The sequence below is a fragment of the Protomyctophum parallelum genome (assembly GCF_964188405.1).
Source record: "Protomyctophum parallelum genome assembly, chromosome: 5".
Classification (NCBI taxonomy): Eukaryota; Metazoa; Chordata; class Actinopteri; order Myctophiformes; family Myctophidae; genus Protomyctophum; species Protomyctophum parallelum.
The window spans coordinates 20,934,474-20,956,890 of NC_139702.1; the positions used below are offsets into that span (position 1 = coordinate 20,934,474).

Genomic DNA, 22,417 nt, shown 5'->3' on the forward strand with positions numbered 1-22,417 from the left:
TTCAGTGGTCAGGCAGTGGCAACAGTTATCACTTGAAGCAGCCTTTGGTGCCGCTTAATTTGTCAGGAAGTGACTGTTGTTTCCTCAGGATGTGCACGCCGCCTGGCCTTTTTCTGTTGTGGAATGTTCTCCACCAGCTCTGTCTGTGAGGGAGAGAGAGACACACACACACACACACACACACACACACACACACACACACACACACACACACAGAAAGAGAGTAGTCGCTCGCAGAGGATATTTCACTGTGTAGGGTTAGTCAGGATTTGACCCTTGGAGTTGGGGTATCGACATATCGTCAGGTAGAGAGAAGTCATAAGGAGAGGGAGAACATTGTTTGGTGTGTTGTAGTAAAGTAAGACCATTTCCTGATGTAAGGATTTTCTCAGCCACAGCAAAACCACTTTCCACTGTCATAAATCTCAGTGTGGCTTTTAGAGGCCATGCGTTGGTGGAACATTGCAAAAAATGTCTGGTAAAACATAACTTGCCCAGTGCTGGGCAGTTGCACTTATTTAGGATTGTGTCATTTCAATTCAATACTTTTTTATTGTCATTCACCATTAGCTAAGCCTTTGCCCGAAAGAGCCCTGTGCTTTTCTGGGCATAGAGGGGCAGAACAAACTAGGGCTGGAAACTGACACCAACGTCCTATTGGTTAACCAACCTATGTGCCCGCCTGGTAATGTTGTGAAGGTCTGATGTCACCACATTTGGAGCGACGCCCCTCTGTACACTTATTGGTTTGCAAAATACAAGCCTCACTCCCACTCCTATGCCACTTTTCCTGCTGAGCTCGCCCTGGCTTTTTTGTTTCTCCTTTGAAAACAAAGCGCCTGCTGTCCCCGAGGCTAGCTAAGACTCGGCCGATACCGCTGGGCCCGTACGGCACTGGTCTACTCAGGAATGACTCAAGTTGGAAATGCATGGCTTTATTCTTATGTACCTGTTGTCATAGTACAGTACCTGTCATATGCCACCTCCCAGGCTCATCACTCCTGCAGGTCCTCTACGATACGTAGGCTACGCCAACTTTCAATTAAATTGGTCGGGCAGTTCTTGAGATGCTGGTGCCACACACACTTGTTCGCTCACTCACTCACAAATGTGTTGAATTTAAACAGTGATTTAAACATTACCGATGCATGCCTGTACCCGCTGTACAGATCTGTCTGTGCCCCCGATGCCCACGAATATGGAGTCCTGTGTCAGGCATTATGTTGAGGACATCAGGGTATTCCATATACAGGGATTTATGGACTTAATTATTTTTGGGAGATTCACTGACCCGACTGGCTTCCCACTCTGCGCATCAGTCTGTCGGGTTCTCGGGGGAGTGATACGCACACCGAGTTTGAAGTCGATCGGTCGGGCGGTTCTTGAGATACGCTGTTGACACATTTTGCACATTAATAGTAGGGTGCGAGCAGAACTAGCCCCCGTTATTAGAACACTGGCACGTTACATGCCATGTTACAAAAACTGTTACAGGCTCCAAACTGGTCAGTTTATTCTGGATGGATAAGGAAGCTGTTAAGTAAGGAAAGTTGGCTACCACACTTGTGATACTATGTCAATTTCTGTGACTTAAATTTTCTAAATCTTCCAAAAGAAATTATACGATTAAATCATGTTTAAATACAAAATATTTTGTCCCTGGCATAACTTGTGTAGCATCAGACTGAGCAATCAAACATCCTGAACAAACATTTGAAAGAAGTGATAAAAATAATAACCCCCTTTGTTGTGTGTATTTGGTTTATTTCAGCTCCCGTCTTATAAACCATGATCAGCAAGCAGTCTACAGTCACAGAGAAACACCTGATTGTTTTTACTTGTCAATTATTATGTTGGTGAAGTTTCTTTTTTTCTCTCTGGATCTAAAATCTTAAAACTCAGCGCTTGATACCAAGAGATGAGTGTGATTCTGAGTTGGTGAGACAGAGGGTGGGTTTGGGGACTCCCAGTAAGTCTTAGAAGATGTTACTGAGATTAGATATGGGGTGGTGGTGGGGACAGGGTGACTGTAATTACAGTCGCTTACAGAATGCATGGCATGAGGCATGTATTTACCAGCTCCTTTAAAGTCCACAGGCAAAGCATTTAAAGTTCATTCTTTTTACAGGGAAAAGCCAAGCTTGGGACGTTAGAGGCACAATTAAGGGATAAAAATGTGAAGAGGGTTTAGCAGTTACTATGGTGGAGGAAAGTGGGAGCGTATCGAGGGGTAAATGATTAGGAGGGAGAGAGAGAGATAGTGTGTAGGTATCAGTGAGGGGAAGGTCATCCTCTCTCTCTTCTCACCACTTCATGAAGACCAAGGCAAACAGAACTAAGTCCAGTTAACACAGAGCACAATTAAAAACATAAAATCACAAAGGAAAAAGGAAAGGAAAATTATATAAAAAAAAGTTAAACAAGCAAAACACAATCTCAGGGAAGAGGCACGTCTATGGCAACACTGCACATTTGAGAAAAGAAAAACAAAACAAAGATTCCTCTTAAAACGTCACAACGGCGACAACTGCTGCACGTCAGAATTCGGCAGTTGTGATTCTGGTGGTTCCAGGAGTGACACCAGACCAAACTTTGGAGCACAATGTGATGACACTGTCCATCATGCTGACGGACACTCACAACGCTGGCAGTTTTATTTAACAGTGGTTTGTGGCGTCTCATGAACGGTACCTGAGACCGACACATAAAGAGGTTCACAAAGAAGTGAAGTGTGCCGTGGATGACATAAATACAATGAGAATCCAGAGGTGTGCTGTGATGGACGGTTCTGTGTGTGTGTTCTGTGTATCATACAAAGTGTTCCAAGTCACAAGTCTGATGTCATTCCGCCCAACATGCGTCATGCTGTTAGCATTATACTCACAGCACCTGAGCTATCAAACCAAAACTACTCCGGCAATAAAAACCAAGATTAAAACAAAGAAAGTAAAGACAAAAGAGCAAATCTTGCAGCAGACTTGATAAAGAAAAAGAAAAAACAGAAAAGAAAAGAGAAGAAATATCCAAAGGGTTGGGGGCGATCCCTAGCGTGGTGAGTCAACAGACCCACAATGCTGTGGTCTACAGGGTGTCTCACAGTGTGGATAAAGAAGCTGCTCCTCACCAAAGCTACACCATACAACTTGAACATGATTTTCTCAACAGCCAGGTGGAAAACATACAGATCGCAAGGTGCCATATGAGACAATAAGGAGTCTTATTGGAGCAGACGTTAGACTGGTGCACCGGGGCAATGTTAATGAACAATGTGAATGTCTTGGGACGACATATATAGCACACTTGGGTGAAATCATATTAATCCTTGGGTGCCAAATGGGAGGGTGACAGTCCAGACACAGAGTGGCAGAGAGTTCGCACAATCACAGGAAAGCTAAGACAATAGTGGGCACTGGGCAAAACATTATGACCAAGTTCTGGTATGGTGAAGTTGCTAACGTGTAACATCAGTGAGGGGACACCGCAGAACGGCAACAACCCAAATCATGTTTGCACTGCTGTGAATGGGTACGGGTGTGCTGGCATTGCTATGCTGTCACGCCACGGAGAGCTGCAGACTGGGGCCACGGAGAGCTGCAGACTGGGGCCACGGAGAGCTGCAGACTGGGGCCACGGAGAGCTGCAGACTGGGGCTTCGGCGTACAGGAAAAGCTTGAGCATGCAATGCACCTACTGTAGTTCAAGCTTGCTGAACTGGTAAACAAGCCAGGCATTAATGCTGTCGAATTGCAAAAACAGTGCTTGATCTTCCCTAGAGTCTCTTGAAAATGATTGCTTGAGGCTGAAGGCTGGCTGTTCTTTATTGCTTTGCAGGCGGTGCAGACAAGTGGCACGGAGTCCCCGTGAGTTTAAGCGGTGTGAACAGGTTTAGAGTGGGGTGAGACCATCGTGGACTTTGTCACCACTTCAGTTCTCCTCCCAACTGTGCGTGTTGGCTATGAAGGCATACGTCAGCCTGTAGGGGATGAACAGAGTCAGGGTATCTAGGAGCTCATGTGGAAAGATTTTAATGGGAGAGGTTAGTCAGTTTGGCACACTGGAATTAGTGAAGGGTATTGATGTGGGAAGAAGGTAACTTGCACAAAGGTGGGAGGCCGTGGGGGGCATTAGTTCTGTCCAAGGCTATGAAGGCCCACTCTGGGGCACATCTGTGCTATAATCCATTTAACGCACAGTCACACACACACAGTCACACACACACACAGTCACACACACACACACACACACACACACACACAAGCGCGTGCCGGCACACATTTCATTTGACTGCCTGGTAAACAAGCCAGGCAAAAATAAGCATAATCAACCATCTAAACAAGGGTCCTTAAAAACGTCTGGTCAGCAATGCAGCAAAACTCCTCGATCTGTGTCCATTGGCCACTCGTCCTTCAACATAATGAGGTCCAGCGTAGAGCAAGTCAGTATTTTCCTGCCCTGGTGTACAGGTTAAGTGTGTGTTTTTCTCCTTTGGGTGACCTCACCCCATGCCGGGTGCATAGGGGTCAGAGTTCATTCATGTAGCGACACTTGTGTGTGAGGTCAGAAAGTGCCCCGGTGATAGGAAGGTACCTCTTCTTAAAATATAACCTATCATCTTCTTTATATGCACTTTTAAATTTACACGCTCCTCAGCACAGCCAAGTCTACAATCATTAGCTTCATAATAAGAATATGAATAAACAATAATAATAATAATAACAACAACAACAACAACAACAACGACACAACATGAGTTTGTCAGCAGCCATCACTAGAACATTCAGGGTGGTAATTGCATATGTACAACAGAAGGTCATTTACATCCCAGATCCCTGGAGTTCAAGGTCAGCAGTCACAAGTCGCAGGTATTAGAGAAGGACAGGGCGTGGAAGGGCTCCCTCCAGTGGTGAGGTGTTATCTGAGCCTCTTCTCTGCCGAGTAGATGGACATATAGTAGTCGTTGCTGCCCACCGCCAAGTGGGGCTGGAAGGGAAACAGAGCGGGAACAATACATTAGAACAAAGGAAATCTACCAACGCGCCTCAAGCCTGGAACGGCTGGTCCAGTGCATCACAGGAACAGCAGGAGAGGACACTGGAGCACCAGCGTATATCTATTCTACGTCCGAGCATAGACATGGTAATGCCCCGCCTGCCTCTGATTGGCTTACCGACACTGCCCGTCTTGCCTGTCCTCCGAGATGCGAGACGCGAGGGTAACTTGTATTAGGCAAACTAATATTGTTTGTGCTGTTTTCTTTGTTTGAATAATTGATTGAACACCTATGTACTATGATTTGATTTGGGTGTGTTCTAAATAAAGTGTTAGTGTTGATTTTCGTGTATTAATCTAATTATAGTAAACTAATATTATAAGAGACCCTTTTACAGTACAACTACAAGAATTACACATGTATACAAATAAACAGGCCAACGGCATAAACAATATTAGTTTGCCTCTTCTACAAAAATAAAAGTTACTGTCGCACGTGCCAAGCTGTCATTCTCTTGTATTATATCGTACTATTTATTTCCCACCACGGAGTAACCTCGCGGCAGACTATCCAGCATATATCTTCCACCTCGGAGGAAACTCTGGTAAGGCCGGCAGTGTCGGTAGGCCAATCAGAGGCAGGCGGGGCGTTACCATGTCTATGCTCGGACGTAGAAAAGATACTGTATACGCGGAGCACCGCGGACATTTCAAGCCTTTTATTAGGTGCTAGTACAAGAAAGAACGACTGAAATGTCTGTGCTGCTCCAGTGTCCTCTCCTCCTTTACTTAATGTTACTGACACTGTAGTGTACACACTGTATACAGTAGGCCTATGTAGAGTAGTATAAACAGACTGTAGAGGATTACCGCCTCACATATCTATTACTATGCTAATGCCTGACACTAATATTCTTTTTAGTTTGCAGTTTGCAGTATATATATATTTTTTTGCTTTATTATGCCAGATTTCCATTTTGTACACACTATTTCCGTCTGAAATGTCACCACAGCAACACTGTATTGTAGGAGAGCACGTGACAATATAAAACCTTGAAACCTAAATTTGCACGGAACACTCAGCCACAAGTGCCAGAACCACATTTGGATGATCAAAATGAACCTTTCACCCACTGTAAAATGCTCTAATAAATTAACAATACGGTACATTGACATCTTGTTAATTGAATCAAAGGAATCCGGAGATGAGTATGGACTATGGACGGTGGCCTACCCAGTACGGATGGAAGGCTAAACAGCTGATGGCTCCGATCCTTTGGCCCATGAAGCCGTCGTAGTACTTGATGTTGCTGATCACGTCCCCGGTAGAGTTGTACACCGCTATGAATTGATTCATAGAGCCACTGGATCATGGAGAGAGAACACGCAGGACACAAAGAGACAGTATGAGTGCACAAGGATACACGGTTTTCAACGCACACATTTAAAGAAATCTGCTGATTATAAATAAATAAAAATCTGTAGAGACCTCTGACCTCGGAGGTTGACAAACACAATTTATACATCCAATAATGTCCACAAGGCAGTAGACGTAGGAGAAGGAGGCAGACCCTTATTAAAGTGACTAAATAATGGAAAAGTAAGTTAAGTAACATTCAAGGTTTCCACGCGACAGCCATGACATGCAGCAGATCACAAGGACAGGACAGGACAGGACCCGTACGGTTTACTACACACAAATTACTTAGCAAACTAACATTTGGCATTTGACTCACCAGGCGAACAGGTTGGCCTGTGGGTGAATGTCGAGGGCCGTCAGTCCCTTCACAGTCTGCAGGACATTCACAGAGTCCGGCGACCGTGGCTCAAAGAAACGAACATCCCCGTTGACACTGTGGGGGGAGGATTGATTGATTGAATAGTCAAATATGTAAACAGCACGGAAGTGCAGTAACACTTGGGCTAAAAGGATAACCCAAAAAGGTCCTGGGGACTTGTTTTCATTGTGAATCCATGTATTCAATGCATTAGTCAGACCAAACTTTAACCCATTAAAGGCGGGAAAGTATCATTTTAGATTTTAGCATCATACATGTTTCAGAAAACTCATAGGATTTAGAACATTGGTTTAGAACAGTGGTTCTCAAAAATAGCAGATACACAAGCTCACGATGCATTACTTGGTGCCGGGCTGAACATTTTTGAAAAATCTCGAAAATGTTTGGAAAACGTTATTTTATTTCATCTCTTCTGGGGGTATATATATATATATTGGAAAACCAGTCAGATTGGGAAAAAAAGTATTAGTACCTGACGCTGATAATATGTCCGCCTGTCTCCTTCTGCAGGTGGGCTTTGACCACCCAAGCTCCGTGTTCCCTGTAAGTCATTATCCGACTGAAAACACACAGCGGATAGAATATCAGTTAAAAACCATTCCAGTGTTGGTAGATATTGATAAGCTTCAACAGCACCTCAGGGTGTAAATAGATATAGGTACGCTTCAACAGCACCTCAGGGTGTAAATAGATATAGATAAGCTTCAACAGCACCTCAGGGTGTAAATTGCATTGGAGATGCACAAAAGTTGAAGGCTCAATGGTGATTCTCACCATTGGCCAATATGGATGATGTCAAATTGTCTGTGTAAAAATGAGTATGCAAATGTCTATGCAGCATTGCATGTAAAGTATGTACGTGTGGTGAAGTGTAGTACACGTGAGTGACCACAGGATGGCGCCCTGAGCTTAAGGCTGAGCAGTGAGAGTAGATGGTTGTAGTACTAGTAACAGCCACCTGGAGAGGCTGACATGGTGAAAGCAAAACCTCGGTTTTAATGTTCAATCATACAAAACACATCTCAGTGGCCTTGTGGTTAGAGTGTCCGCCCTGAGACTGGGAGGTTGGGGTTCAATCCCCAGCCGGGTCATACCAAAGACTCTAAAAATGGGACCCAATGTCTCCCAGCTTGACACTCAGCATCAAGGGTTGGATTGGGGGTAAGTCCCTGTGACATACTAGCGTCATGTCCAGGGGGTGTACTTGTACATCAAGCTGCCTCACGCTACAGAAACAGGAGATAGGCTCCTGCCCTATGGGCCTCATGGCTCGGCAAGGCTACTTATACAAATCACATACACATATTGTTCCTTGGTTTTGTACGTTCGCTATTCAGGAGTACCATTTGTTGATAGATGGAAGAGACTTGATCCAAGGTTGACAATTGCAATCAACCTCTCGAGTGAGAAATCATGCCATGTGAAAATGATAAAATGAGCCATACTGGCAAAAGTAGCATGGCGTTAGGAGTCTGCACAGTTCCATTCTCAGTGCTATTCCTGCTATTCTGCTGAAAGTTGGGATACCATTAACCAATATAAGGCAACATTTTCCAAATTTCCTTATTCTTTATGTAGTATATGACGTATCAAACTAGGGGCTTTTCATGATGCTGAATCCATTGCATGCATTCGTTTTGCCCGGAAAACACTCCTTGGGCTAAATTCGGCCATAGCCACTTGCCCAAATGTGCTGACCTGGGCCTGACGTTTTTAGCCGAAGGAGTGTTTTTCGTGCAAAACGAATGCTTGCAATGGATTCAGAATCTAGTCTGAAACGTCACATACTACATAAAGCATAATTACATTTGGAAAAATTTGCCTCATCATAGGTTGTTAATGGCAGCCCAACTTTCAGCAGCTGTCAAAAAGTTTCCCAAGGGAGTTGAGAGGTGATAGTAGACACCTTCATGAACACATTTGTGAAGAAAGCTACGTAGTGGTATGCATTATTTGTTTTGCCGATTTGCCACACATTTAGCTAATTTTCCCTTATTATTTGACAGGCTCCACCCTAACCGCTCCACCCCCCTCCTACTTTAGACAAACCCCTAGTCTGCACACTGCTGTGCAAGAATTTTACCCCTGTGCCACCTGAGCACCAAGATCTTAAATCTCAATGAGATTTGTCCTGGTTAAACAAAACAAAAAATACACAGAGTAATCCATTTCCCCAAAGAGAAATAAAAACGGTATGTCTATCTCTGGACTCATTTTAAGAGAGCATCACAGTTGGGGAAAGGTGTAATTCTTTGCCTAAGGGGGGACGACTCCTCTAAATGTAGCCTTATTTAAAAGATTTATGTGACGCTTTGCAGCTTAATTGCACTGGTTTTTCCTTTGGGGCTAAGTAAATAATATTTAGCTAACAGGGTGATTGGGAGGGGTGTGTGTGGGGAGCTGGGGGCAGTGCAAAGAGGGCATGCCAAAATAAACACAAAACCTTGGACATCTCTGTTTTGAGGACAAATAATGTCAAGACAATTATTCTCTGTGTGTGTGTGTGTGTGTGTGTGTGTGTGTGTGTGTGTGTGTGTGTGTGTGTGTGTGTGTGTGCGTGTGTGTGCGAATGCGTGCGTGCATACCATTCATTGGGGGCCATCCTTCTGTCATAGACACGCACAGAACCATCTCCCAGACCGGCAACAATGAGAGAACGCTGAGAGTCGCAGGACAGACTGGTCACACAGCTGTCTGCTCCTGTTGGAATGTCCTGGATCACGCACACAGCACACACACACACACTTATTAGGGGCAAACATGCACACAAATTCCCTTGTAAAAGACTTGAGAAGGTCCAGTGCATTGTTGTTCTATTGCACATTAAACATTAAACTAACGAAGAAGCGAATCCATCACGTCTCCCATTTGACCGATTGTTCATTCCAAACTGGACCCGACGTCAATACACAGCCAAAGGCCAGACTGAGACATTTACTGATATGGAGTACATCAATCAAGACAATGATTAACACACTAAAGATCATTAGAGGTGAAGAAAAAAAAACATGGTAATGGAAAGACACCTATTTTTATTAGCTCATTACTCAGCTCAGTGGCCTTGTGGTTAGAGTGTCCGCCCTGAGACTGGGAGGTTGGGGTTCAATCCCCCCGTAAAATATACAGTGACAATATACAGTGATTTTCTCTTGTAAATAACCTTTTGCCGTTTTGAACATGGTAATGTTGAATGAGGTAATCATAACCCTTTTTGACCTGGGAACAATTCTATAAATCTCTTCTAAATCCTGACAGTTTTCTGAAAAAGCTATGTTTCTATGTCAGTCGTTCTTTGATTTTTCAAAAATAGCAGACATGCTACTGTAACTGTATATGCGTGGAAAAGCTAAGCCAAAGGTATATCCCCGTGATTCAGGGGAGATGTTAGACTTTTAGGACAGGCTGAGGTTGTGAGCCACTCTGCTACATGTATACATTTATCGTCACTGTCGACCTTGTATCTCCATCTTATTCATTTTTTTCATAAATCAATGCCCTACTTCATCATACAAGTGTTGCGCAAAAGTATTGAAAATTGCCAATCTAAAAAAGCTCAGCTATCTTCGGCTACCTTAGAAACCTGTTGAAAGTGGTTGCCCGCTGGCCTAGCGGTCCAGGCGCATGTATAGGCTCTGGCCTGACAGCGCGTTGGATGTTGACCGTTGCTGCATGTCTCGTATTTTCAGCATGCAACCAAGTGTAAAATGACTTGTGTCCATTACTTAAACTGGATCTCTTGTCCACTAGTCCCTTCTTAAAATTTTTGTGTAGTTTTTATCTGTTGATGAAATTGTCAGCCTATTTATTCTTAGTTTTAGTCATCATAGCTTGATTGTCTCCACCAGGCCGAAGGCATGTGGGGAGAGTATGTTTTGCACTCCGTCCGTCCGCGTGTGTGTCCGTGTGTGTGTGTGTCCGTGAACAGCTAATCTCGGCCACCGTTAACCCGGTCGATGCCATATTTTGCACACACACTCCCTGGATGCCAACCATGAACCTCTGCCCCAAACTTTCCAGAACGGCCTGTTATAGCGCCACCAGGAGGCCGCTTTGTGCAAAACAAGTTTTTCAATGCCATATTTTGCACACACACTCCCTGGATGCCAACCATGAACCTCTGCCCCAAACTTTCCAGAACGGCCTGTTATAGCGCCACCAGGAGGCCGCTTTGTGCAAAACACGTTTTTGCACAGTACACCTACAGATTTTGTCCAAACATCACGCAAATTGGTACACAGTCTCTCTAGAGCCATTCAACGAAACGGGTCTTTCAGATTTATCAGACTCCATCCTGATTGGTTAAGATTGGCTTCCAAAGTTCACAGGAGTGCTCAGTTTCAAACAAAATGCTGCAAATCATGAACACATCGCGTGATTTCCGTGAAATTGTGCACCCACATTCCCACTAGGCCGAGGACGAAATGCCACATGAACAATTTCAACTCAGCCTCAAGGTGGCGCTATAACTGGCCGAAAAGTGTTTTTACCTCTAACTGCACGGATCTGTGGATAACCTGGTGGAGACCTGTGCCCGGAAGGGCACTTTTTCTAGTTTTCATTTAGTTTCCATTAAGTTAGTGAAAAAAAGGTAGTCGACGAACATTTTTCGTCTCGGTATTAGTCAACAAAATCAACACTGCTTGAAAGGTAACGACTCTCTACATACAAGGTTATAATGTATATACAGTGCATGTACAGTACCTGGACCTTCATCTCCCTCTCTGTATCCCAGACCCTGATGACTCTCACGTCTCCAGAGGTCATGAGGAGACCAGTCTCCTGTTCCCAGTCCACCACCATGCCTGCACCTACAGCACAGAACATCACACCAACGGTTAGTGTGTTAATGCACACACACACACACACACACACACACACACACACACACACACACACACACACACACACACACACACACACACACACACACACACACACACACACACACACACACACACACACACACACACACACACACACACACACGGTTCTACAAAACAAAAGTCCTACATCAATCAATCTGGCACATTGAACCTCAAGTTTTTTTGCAATATGAAGTTGGTGAATGAATTGTGTGCTTTGCACTTTTAACTGAGTGATCTGAAAGTGAATAGACCCCAAAGCAGCACAGACATACGCATGCAGGCACACACGGGTGCTCTAACAAACAGGATTCAAATCCTGGTCTCCCAAAAATGTATGATTAGTGCAACACTAAACAGTAGGTAGGGGCCCAGCTTGCCGCTTCACTGTTTAATACATATTCCTAATAGGCGGAACCACATTTCTCTCTCCAGATGTTTCAGGGACCCTGCTTATATCTTCTGCCCCTGGCATGGTTTAAAGTTCAGGCTTTGAGCATCACGTTGAAGGCTAGTGCTGCTTTCATGCATGAGACAGCACGTATGAGAGTGAGGGTCAGCGATAGATGGAATGAGAGAGAACATTCTAAACACATCTCCATGTAATGTTGCCAATGAAAATCAGAGATAAGCCTGAAAGCAGATTCTTCACCATACCTGCTGGGCTAATGCAAGGCCACCTGGCAGCTCTTGTGTGCAGTCTAACCTTGAATGTCACTAAGTACCACCAGAGTTGAGTGTGTGTGTGTGTGTGTGTGTAGGGGGGGTGATAACTGAAGACCTACTGTAAGCTTCCACCGTTCACCTACACCCTACCTTGTCACCCCAACTTTGTGGCCACCTTACACCAACATTTTTCTTACTCCAGCATCTGGCCTTCAGTCTCCTACTGGTATAACCATAACAAAAATAACTATTATTCACGCATCTCGAGAACCGCCCGACTTCACCGATTTGCATTTCAGTCGTGCGTAATTCAAAAGCGTGCTTGACCAAACTCTGCACCATGGGTGAACGGACATTCTGCTCAGCTGCCACAAGCCTGTGGAATGCCGTCCCAGACCATTTGAGAGCCCAACAATCTGCTGATGCTTGAAAAATGAACTCAAAACATAGCTTTCTAACAAAGCCTTTGCTTAGAATTTTTTCTTGGGTCTTTTGCTCATTTACTACTTGCCGAATGTTGCTTTTGTTATTTTTATCTGTTTTTTTAAAACTGTGCAGCTCTTGATGATTTGAAAAATTTTAAAGTGTGTTATAAAAAATATTATAATAATCCATCCACCTGCCATAACATGGAATGTTATACAGTATACATATATAGTACAAGCAGAAAATCTGCAATCAGATCAAATTATCAGCTTGCAAGGCGTTATCTGACAATCAGCGTGCTCAGGTTTTGCTAGCCAGATGATGCATGATGTCAGTCAGCTATGATGCCAGTGTCGTGACATCAGACGAGGCAAATCCAAATTTGGGCATAATCCAGGCTCTCTCTCTCCCTCCCTCCCTCCCTCACCTTCTTACTGGCTTCAAAGCTCAAATCATGGCAATATACAGTCGTTTCCTGCGTCACACAGAAGCTGGACAGAGATTGAAGCACACACGCAGAGACACACAGGGAACATCACTTCACAGGCAAATGCTCAGTCAGCTGTGGTGTGCATGCCCACACCCACACCCCAACACCCCCACGGGAAGTTGAGGCATTCCCTTTGAAGTTGGCAGCTATGCCGTCACGATTCTGGGAGGTTGGGAGGAGAGGCTGGCAAATTCCTAAACTGAAAACTCATGAGCATATAGACACTAGGCAGAGGTGTGTGTGTGTGTGCACGCGCACATGTGCAAGTAGTCAACCTCAATCAACTGGGTACATGGTAGAGGAATTACATTTAGAAAAACAATCAAGAAATTTGTTAAAATGTGTGGTGTCTGCTTCAATTAACTGTCAGCTAGTAGGGGTCCTACCCAGTCATCCCCAACACAAGGGCCCACATTTCTCAATAGACAAGTAGGGAGACCAGATGTGATCATTATATATTATTAACATACTCTGCCACACAAATTGATTCAAATAATGTTTTATTCATTAAAATAAGTCCCAGATTGCAGAGCAGTGCCCTGTAGGCCAGGTGTAGGCAATCAATGCTGAGGTGTCAAGCTGTGCTTAATGTGACACCTAAGCTATGGCTGCGCCCTGGGCACCCCTCTGTGGATTCGTCTATAATATACATTCATTTTTAACTTACAGAACCATCTCTCCCGTATGTAATCCTTACAGTATTTTGTTCCATCATACCCCCCCCCCCCCCCAAGTATATTTTATTAGAAATAAATAACACTAAGCAACACGAATTTCTATCCATATTATATCTTTCAGCTTCACTGAAATGTCACTGTGAAAGTGACAGGACAATGACAGCAAGGAGAGGAGCAACATAAAGCAACACACCAGAACATTAGGGTTCTGTGTTCAATGCAATAAGCGGATCAAACCACAAGAGTAAAGAAAAAGAAAAAAAAGAAGAAAAACCCACATTGAATGCATCAGTGTATAATCCCTTCTTCAGGGCTGCATCCCTTGCAGAGCTGCAGGTCTTATTAACCCACACAGAAATCAATACACACATAACGTATGGAGATGTATGGGAGAGGAGTGAAAGTTAGGAAGAGTTAGCATGCCTGGGCCTGGCCATGAATTCTCACTGCACCACTGGGCGTATGTATTATGGCAGTAATGTCTTTTAGCTCTCAATTATTAATACAGGTTGCACACAGTAAGGGTATTGCATGTCAGGGGCAATCTGGTGGCTAATAGTTGCATAGTGGTGCAAGACTTGATTCATTATTGCCATCAGCTTACAGCCAATCACAAGACACATCACCGATGAAAAATGTATCAAGTATTCAGCCCTTTCTCCCACAGACTCCCAGTTCGAGTAGGAAAGACAAAGCATGGATGGAGTGATATTCAAAGGAGGTTACACGCTACATTCCTTGTGTTAATTACTTAATTTATCTCTGTGTAAAAATGACCCTTCCTTTTTATTTTGTTTTGTTACACAGTTACTTCCTTCTGCAATGTTTAATTTGTACTATTAATTCTTATTTGTGTGATTATTTGGTTGTTGAATGTCTCTCTTTTTTGTCTTGCTTTGTTGCGGTTATATGTTACGGTTTGTGTTGCAATTAATTCGTTTTGGTTTCAAAATATTTGAATGGCTAATGCAATGTAACTATTGTTCATGAATACTGTATGCTGCTATATATATAGTACTGCAACACAACTCACAATAAAAAAGTAATAATAAAAATAAAAGTTACAAAAAAAGGTGTGAGAATGTAAACCTGCAAGTGAAGCCTGGGTTTTCAGACCAACCATGGCTCAGATCATGTCTGTTTTGAGTGGATATGGTTCTCTCCCCAATAACAGATATAGTACAAAGGCACTAATGATTTTGTTAACATGAAACAAGACAGCTTTTCCCCGTGGTGCAAAAAATAGTGCAACACAAGCTTAATAAGCTCATGTTTCCATTGCTAAGAGCCTCTGGAGTTTGTCGTACAGCGCCTTGTTCCTTGTTCTATACACCCTAATCTGTGATGCCCCCCCCCCCTCCCTACATATCCCTCTATAAATAATCTCTTCTCACTCTAGAGAAGAAGGCTTTGTCTGCTTGTTCATTCTGCTCCATTATCTCTGGTGATGGAAAAGCTCTCCCACATACCGCAGTTCATTAAACTATAGCAGGTCAGCCATCTTCCTTCACTCCCTCTCCTCCCTCCATCCTGTTTGCTTTCAAAGAGCCCTTCAGGACTCAGGTAATAGAGTTCTCCAGGATTACCAGGAACCTTGAGCACCTAATAGAAGATGATATTTGAGGGCTGCTATGATTGTCCGCATGCAGGCCAGGCCGTACCTTCTGGCACTGGTGATAGGTAATCAGTGGCGTGCACAGACATTTAGAGGGGCAGGTGCTAAAGTGAAAAAAGGGCACCTTGTGCAGCGCATGGAACCGGCTAGTTGCTTTAATAGTGTAAGATTTATAGATTTTGGGGCCTAAATATTATATTAGATCAAGAATTGATCAATGTCACCATGGTCCACATACTGTACAGTGTACACTGTGCAGTTCTTTTTTTTTTCTCCCAAGGGGCACCAGAGGGAAAAGGGCAGGTCTATCTGTGCACGCCACTGTAGGTAATAAAACACCCTGTCCAGCCAGGATGACAGTAGGTGTTTCTGAAAAGACAGAAAGTATGCATCTACCCCATGGCATAAGTATATTCTAGTAGGACTGCTGTTGATAAGCTGCTCACAACACCTCGACAGACTGCTCATAACTTCTGAGTGGTTCTTCTCTGGTACTTCACAGAAATGAACAGTGAAAAACAATCTAGGCTAGGAATGAAACTTTGACAGAATGTTAAACCTTCCTCTTCTACCTTTGAACCCTGTTTACTGCTGAATTAACACAAAGTAAGCCAAGAACACGGGACCTCCTTTTTCTCTACACGACCCGCATGTGCCAAGACGATTTCATTTAATCCAGCAATTAAAAAAATATATTATTATTATTATTTATGCTTTTACTCACATATTCGGCCTACATATGGATCAGACGTGCACGCGTATTACTCCTTTTTCTGCTCAAAATGAGCCAAAATCCGGTCTTTGGAAGGTTATTATCGTATTCCCTGAAGAAAAGGATGCGATCCAAGCACTCTAAAAGGTATAAAAATGAGGAGAGGGTGGATAAAACTCAAGGTACCAAGTTTGAAAAGCCAACATGTTTTGACTCACAAAGGAGTCGGGTAAGACTCATGGATTTTGAGTGCTTGGATCGCCGCCTTTTCTTCAGTATTCCAGTCCCACTGATCTCTGAAGCACCAGTCTACTTTTTAAACTCTGGGTTCACATTCTGGCAAGTGGACTAAAATGTGGAGCAGGACACAGAAGCTCTGTCCCTGTAGCCAAACAGGCCTGGGACGCCCTACTTTCACAACTTCAGCAGTCTCTACTCTCAAACTTTTTATTATTATTTTTGTTTTAAATATTTTTCATCCCACGATTTTGCAAACCAGTGTCAATTATCTAATGTAATCCTGGGCGCTACACTCTGCCAACCTGGGTGGGCAGCGAACTGAGTCCAAGCTGCTTCTTTTCACCTGACAGGGGGGAGTTTCCCCGGCCGGACGTAGCGCGCGGAAGGAATCCGACCAGTTCCCCCCCCCCCCCATCTCTCTCTCTCATTAGCAGGCAACAGTGCAGTACTACAGCGCCCCTACTGGCCCCTACTGGTACATAATGGTGCTCATTAACGTCACATAGGTGCATGACCAACACGGGAAAGCGGACATTGCTGTTCCTTGGAGTGGTTGCACCACTCAAAAATCTGACAGATCCATCTTGATCACATGACCATAGAGATAATGTGTACGGACTTGTGTGATGTTTGGAAATATCTGTAGGAGCAATAGGAAGAAAGTGTGTTTTGCTAAATTCAGCCTCCTGGTGACACTATAACAGGGCAATGAGAAAAAGGTGGCATTGGTTTCTCAACATAGTGGGAAGGTGTGCGCAAAGTTTTGGGGCGTTGCGTTAAGTAAACTTTAGATGCCAATCACAGCCAATCAGGATGGATTATGAAAAACAATGTATCTGTATTTATAACCAATTATTCATTATATACATAATATACAAAATAAAACATTGAAGGTGAAGTGAAATCATATCAGTCTTGATCGCATGACTCTAAAGATTATGTGTACCTAATTGTGTGAAATTTGGACAAAATCTGAAGGAGTACCAGACTGAATATAAACAGTACTATGCCCAACACTCCATGATAACTCTGTTGCTGACTTATTGTATTTCTTGCCATTGTCTTTCATTTTTCATTCCGTTCATGCCTCGTATCCATCTCTCTACCAATCCAGCCGCCCATCCATTCGTCAGCACATTTTCTTTCACTCCACTCTTCCATCCTCTTGACTCTAGCTCTTATTTTTTTATCTTCTTTTCCTTCTGCCCAAATCTCTTCTCCGTTCCCTTGCTCTCCAAGCTTGACACACTTCCACATGCCAATTGCTGCACAGGTTGCCGCTTGTCTCCTAGTTGTGGTCCCTGCAATGTCAGTTTCCTCTTAGAGTTTAACTCAAGGCAGCCTGGGGGATTCACTATTAATAACATCGCTGGCACCACCAGGCTCCCAATTAAACACTGACCTGGAAGAACCAAAAATAGTATTTAATAATTAGGCCACACAAGGGCACAGTAGTCATTGGAACATTCTTGGAATCCATCTGACTGCTGCTGTTTCAAGCCCCCTCCCAGACACCCCCTTTAAAGTGAATGCGAGCACAGTGTATAGTTTACTCTCATCCATCATCACCTATAAAATAAACCAAAAGCCAACATTTGACAACCAACTAGCCAGTCACAGCACGGCTGTCCCTCCAAACCAGCATAACATTCAACCAACTAGCCAGTCACAGCACGGCTGTCCCTCCAAACCAGCATAACATTCAACCAACTAGCCAGTCACAGCACGGCTGTCCCTCCAAACCAGCATAACATTCAACCAACTAGCCAGTCACAGCACGGCTGTCCCTCCAAACCAGCATAACATTCAACCAACTAGCCAGTCACAGCACGGCTGTCCCTCCAAACCAGCATAACATTCAACCAACTAGCCAGTCACTGCACGGCTGTCCCTCCAAACCAGCATAACATTCAACGAACTAGCCAGTCACAGCACGGCTGTCCCTCCAAAGTTGTCCAAACCAGCATAACATTCAACCAACTAGCCAGTCACAGCACGGCTGTCGCTCTAAACCAGCATAACATTCAATTGCAACACTTTTAGCCAAATATCGTTTCAAGAGTAGCTTAATATTTTGAACTTCTCCGCCATCATGCACTTATTTGTTAAACATTTTCTACGATGTCACTGAATGAATGTGTAGATAGAACTACAGAGGTAAGCTGGTACTCTGAAGAACATTGAACAGCTGAAACCTAGAGGGCGGCTGTGAGGGCTTGGCAGAGGGGCATGGCAGTACAGATTGTGTATCCGTCCATTGTGTGTATAATAAAGTCAAGAAACCTGATCCTGTAGTTTGCACACTACCGCAGCCTTTCCCTTCAGAGAGTGATGAGAGAGGAAACAAACAGATGGATGAAGGAAAAAGAAACATAATAAGAACAAACAAAAGGAGGTATGCGGTTGGGTTTTGGGGTTGTTTTTTTGTACGGCACATTGAGAATCCAGGGGAGAGGGAGAGAAGCCAGCACTTACCTCCCTGTTTACTCCTGTCAAGATAGATGGAGACCCTTCTGGCAAGACCTGTGAGAGTAGTAGCAGATGGAGGGGGAGTAGGGCAAGTCAAAAGCACATCAGCCCAAGCATGTCACATGTTAGCGACGTAAGGATCCCTGCATGCAGGCGCACACACACACACACACACACACACACACACAGTGCAAGTGTGTATTATACTTGTACTGTATACAAGCACGCGCATGCACACACAGCCACGCACAGAGCACAGAACAAGGCTGTGGTTCCCCAGTGTGGCATCTCCCGAGTGAATAACACTGAAAGAGTGGAATGAAAAACTAGGTGACGTGTTTCTGAAGGCTACTGGTTCTGCATTAGAAACATATTCAGTGTCCCATTTGGGATAACACCCCAAGACAACACTTCAGGGAAGAAAAATCCAAATAGCTTCAGCAAAAGTCTAAGGGGTGGAACAGATAATGGAGCGGTACCTGCCATTACGTGTGCATATACATAGTTTACTATCCATAGTAAACTACAATAAAACTATTGCGTTTCATTGTAGTGTTAGGCTGTTTTGAAGTGACTTTGCATCTGGTGCTATGGAGGAGAAACTGCCTTGTCCTCTCTCTCTCACCCAGACGGAGAACAACACAACAACAAAACAAAGTCAAAGAACCAGCAAAGTAACAAAGCCGGACAGACATACAGACACCAGGGCTTTGAGAAAGCCAGATGAGGAATACGTCTCATCTGACAGAAGTACGTTACCAGACGACATGGATGGAACAGTTAGGGCATTTTAAGAGACAACTGGAGTGTGTGTGTGTGTGTGTGTGCATGCGAGTGACTGTGTGTGCATACTTGTGTGTGTGTGTGTGTGTGCATGCGTGTGTGTGTGTGTGTGTGTGTGTGTGTGTGTGTGTGTGTGTGTCAGCTAAGGTTTCTCCCAGAAGAGTCATAAGGCCTTGCCTAATGAGGGAAGTCTCAATGCAGGCCCGGAGGCAGCGCTTCGACTGCATGACGACAGTAAGGTGAAACATGTCATTGGACTGTACAATGTCATAGTGGGATTAGTTGCATGTGATTTGAATACGAAATGAGGGATTTCTATTTGATAGTACAATAATACTATGCAATGTGTGTGTGTGTGTGTGTGTGTGTGTGTGTGTGTGTGTGTGTGTGTGTGTGTGTGTGTGTGTCACATACAGTATATAATACAGTACGTGTGCATGCTTGTGCGCACAGGAGCCAGACTTTCATTTATCCAAGGTAAATTGAACCGACCACGAGACTATATTTACAGAGATATAAAGTAAGTATCATTAGGTCAAAACCTCCACGTCTACAGACGGCTGCTCACTTGGCTCACCGATGGACTCGGTGTCACTCATTGCTACTAATTTGCTATGAAATACCATAACCAACGCATCTTCATAATATGGAACAAGTACACCCACGATGAGTTACTTTATGTAAGCATGACATTGATATCAATGGAAATCTGCATCTACTGGTATACATGTATTTCTATGCTTTACTCGTTGCTGAACAAATGCTCTACTGTACTGTCAATACTGCAATCAATGTGGAATCTACAGAATTGTGTGTGTGCGCACGTGTGCGTGTACAGTGAGTGTGTGTCAGACAGCTATTTCAGTGACGCTAATTAATTGCGGCATCTAGTCCATAGCAGTCCATGTACACACACACACACACACACACACACACACAGTGGGTGGTCCACACAACTGTCGGAGACGGCTATCCATACACGATACCTACACTACAGTATATGAGGTCGCGTCTACAACCTTGTCCGAAGGTCGTCTAATCTATCTACGCACTTTGCCATTGACCCACGTACCGATGCTAAGCGAGCTGTAGATACACTGTTCGGCTAATGTTCCACATCAAACAAATACACCCCCTGTAGTAACTCTGGGGACCCCTGGTCTAGAGAGGTTTTAGGGAATTGTCATGTATGTTGATGTGACCACTGTGCATTCTGTAACAGAAAATAACTTTGATAAAAAACAAACAAATGAGCAAGGTATTCATCCATGGATTAGCAACATGTCACAATGCCCATAAACGTCTCTGGTCCAGGAATAGTGTTCAGTGTGGCAGCTCCCTAAATCATTACCGATATATTTAGCATGCTTGGTGTGGATGGCCCTATACCTATACAGTAGGTTGTAACCTACAGTAGGAAAAAAAGAGGAATGGGCGGATGAATATTTGTGTGTGACTACTAGTCTACTACACATATACAGTATATGTGATAATTTAAGTATGGACATGTACAGTGGGGTTGAACCATTTCAGTGATTTAAGATTCACAAGTTTCTTTGTGAAGATAAAGTACAATTTTGATTAATTCAATGGCCACTGTTCGACTTTGGTACAATGTTTTTTTCTTTTTTTGTGACCCTTACGCAAAAAAAAAAAATATATATATATATATATATATATATATCGCAACCTTTTGGTGATACAATATGCCATGTAATAATTTTGCTGCTAGACCCTAGGTGTTAAGTTAAAAGACATTCTTGCCCTGAATTTAGAAATTCTTTGAAATTTCCATCTCCAGTAATTAGTAAAGTAGTTGCTTTAAAGTTAAGTCATACTTAATCGATTTGACCCATCTTAACCATTAGGAGCAGTGGACAGCTAAAAGCCTCTGATGACTGATTCCGAGGCACAAGTACAATTATGGCCCTATTTTTTCGTATGTTTTTAACAATTTTGAAAAACATTTTACAATACTTCAAACATCGTCACGTTGTGAGCTTGTAGATCGGCTATTAGAAGTACCGGTATATTAAAATGTTTTTCAAAATAGTAAAAAGGTTAGGGAAAATAGTGCCCCAACATGCATGCCTGTGGTGTGGGAGGAAACCCACACGAACAGCAGGAGAACGTGTACACATTGAAAGGTGTGTCGTGTGTGAACCCAGGAGCATCTCGCTGTGAGGTGATATAATCACTGTGCCACTCCTTCCTTCACACTTTAATCCACAACTTTCACAGAGCATTTAAAGTTATATATCATATGATGAGTGCATATACATATTTAGTACAGTATATTTAGGATCCCCATTAGCCATATGGATGCCAGAAAGTCCTCTTGGGGTCTGTGATATAGTCATGTTATACTAAATACACAAAAATACTTACTAATTTGTAAGCACTTAAAGATAGTATAGAGCAGTAAGAGAACAGTTTCTACTATTTACAAAATCTAGAATCTCAATCTAAGATAACTTATTGTCTTGGTCTGATTAGACAGATCACAGATTCCATGATGGGAAATGACAGTGCAAGTTCAAGGAAACGTTTAGCATATGTATTATTTTTTAATTATGATGATTGATGTTGTCCAGTCACTTGTTCTGTCACACCTGGACACCCAGGTAGTTGGTCTAAAGTTGCTGAGAATCCAGATGAAGTCTTCCTAGTTCTTTCCATGCTAATGTGT

General features: G+C 43.4%; 1 protein-coding gene across 3 annotated transcripts in view; it reads right to left on the bottom strand.

Annotated features, from left to right (window-relative positions):
* Positions 1-1,757: 1,757 nt before the first annotated feature.
* The window catches only part of rptor (regulatory associated protein of MTOR, complex 1), a 167,186-nt gene continuing 146,526 nt past the window's right edge, over positions 1,758-22,417 (bottom strand). For 2 of the 3 annotated variants that reach the window (XM_083765717.1, XM_083765716.1), the window contains exons 30-35: positions 11,490-11,596; positions 9,374-9,501; positions 7,261-7,347; positions 6,726-6,842; positions 6,224-6,353; positions 1,758-4,980 (exon numbers count right to left, since the gene is read on the bottom strand). In XM_083765717.1, coding sequence (XP_083621843.1) covers positions 4,912-4,980; positions 6,224-6,353; positions 6,726-6,842; positions 7,261-7,347; positions 9,374-9,501; positions 11,490-11,596 — 638 coding nt within the window. In that variant the 3' untranslated portion in view covers positions 1,758-4,911. Of the gene's footprint in view, positions 4,981-6,223; positions 6,354-6,725; positions 6,843-7,260; positions 7,348-9,373; positions 9,502-11,489; positions 11,597-18,951; positions 19,000-22,417 lie in introns of all 3 variants that reach the window. The other variant, XM_083765715.1, reaches the window with a different exon arrangement.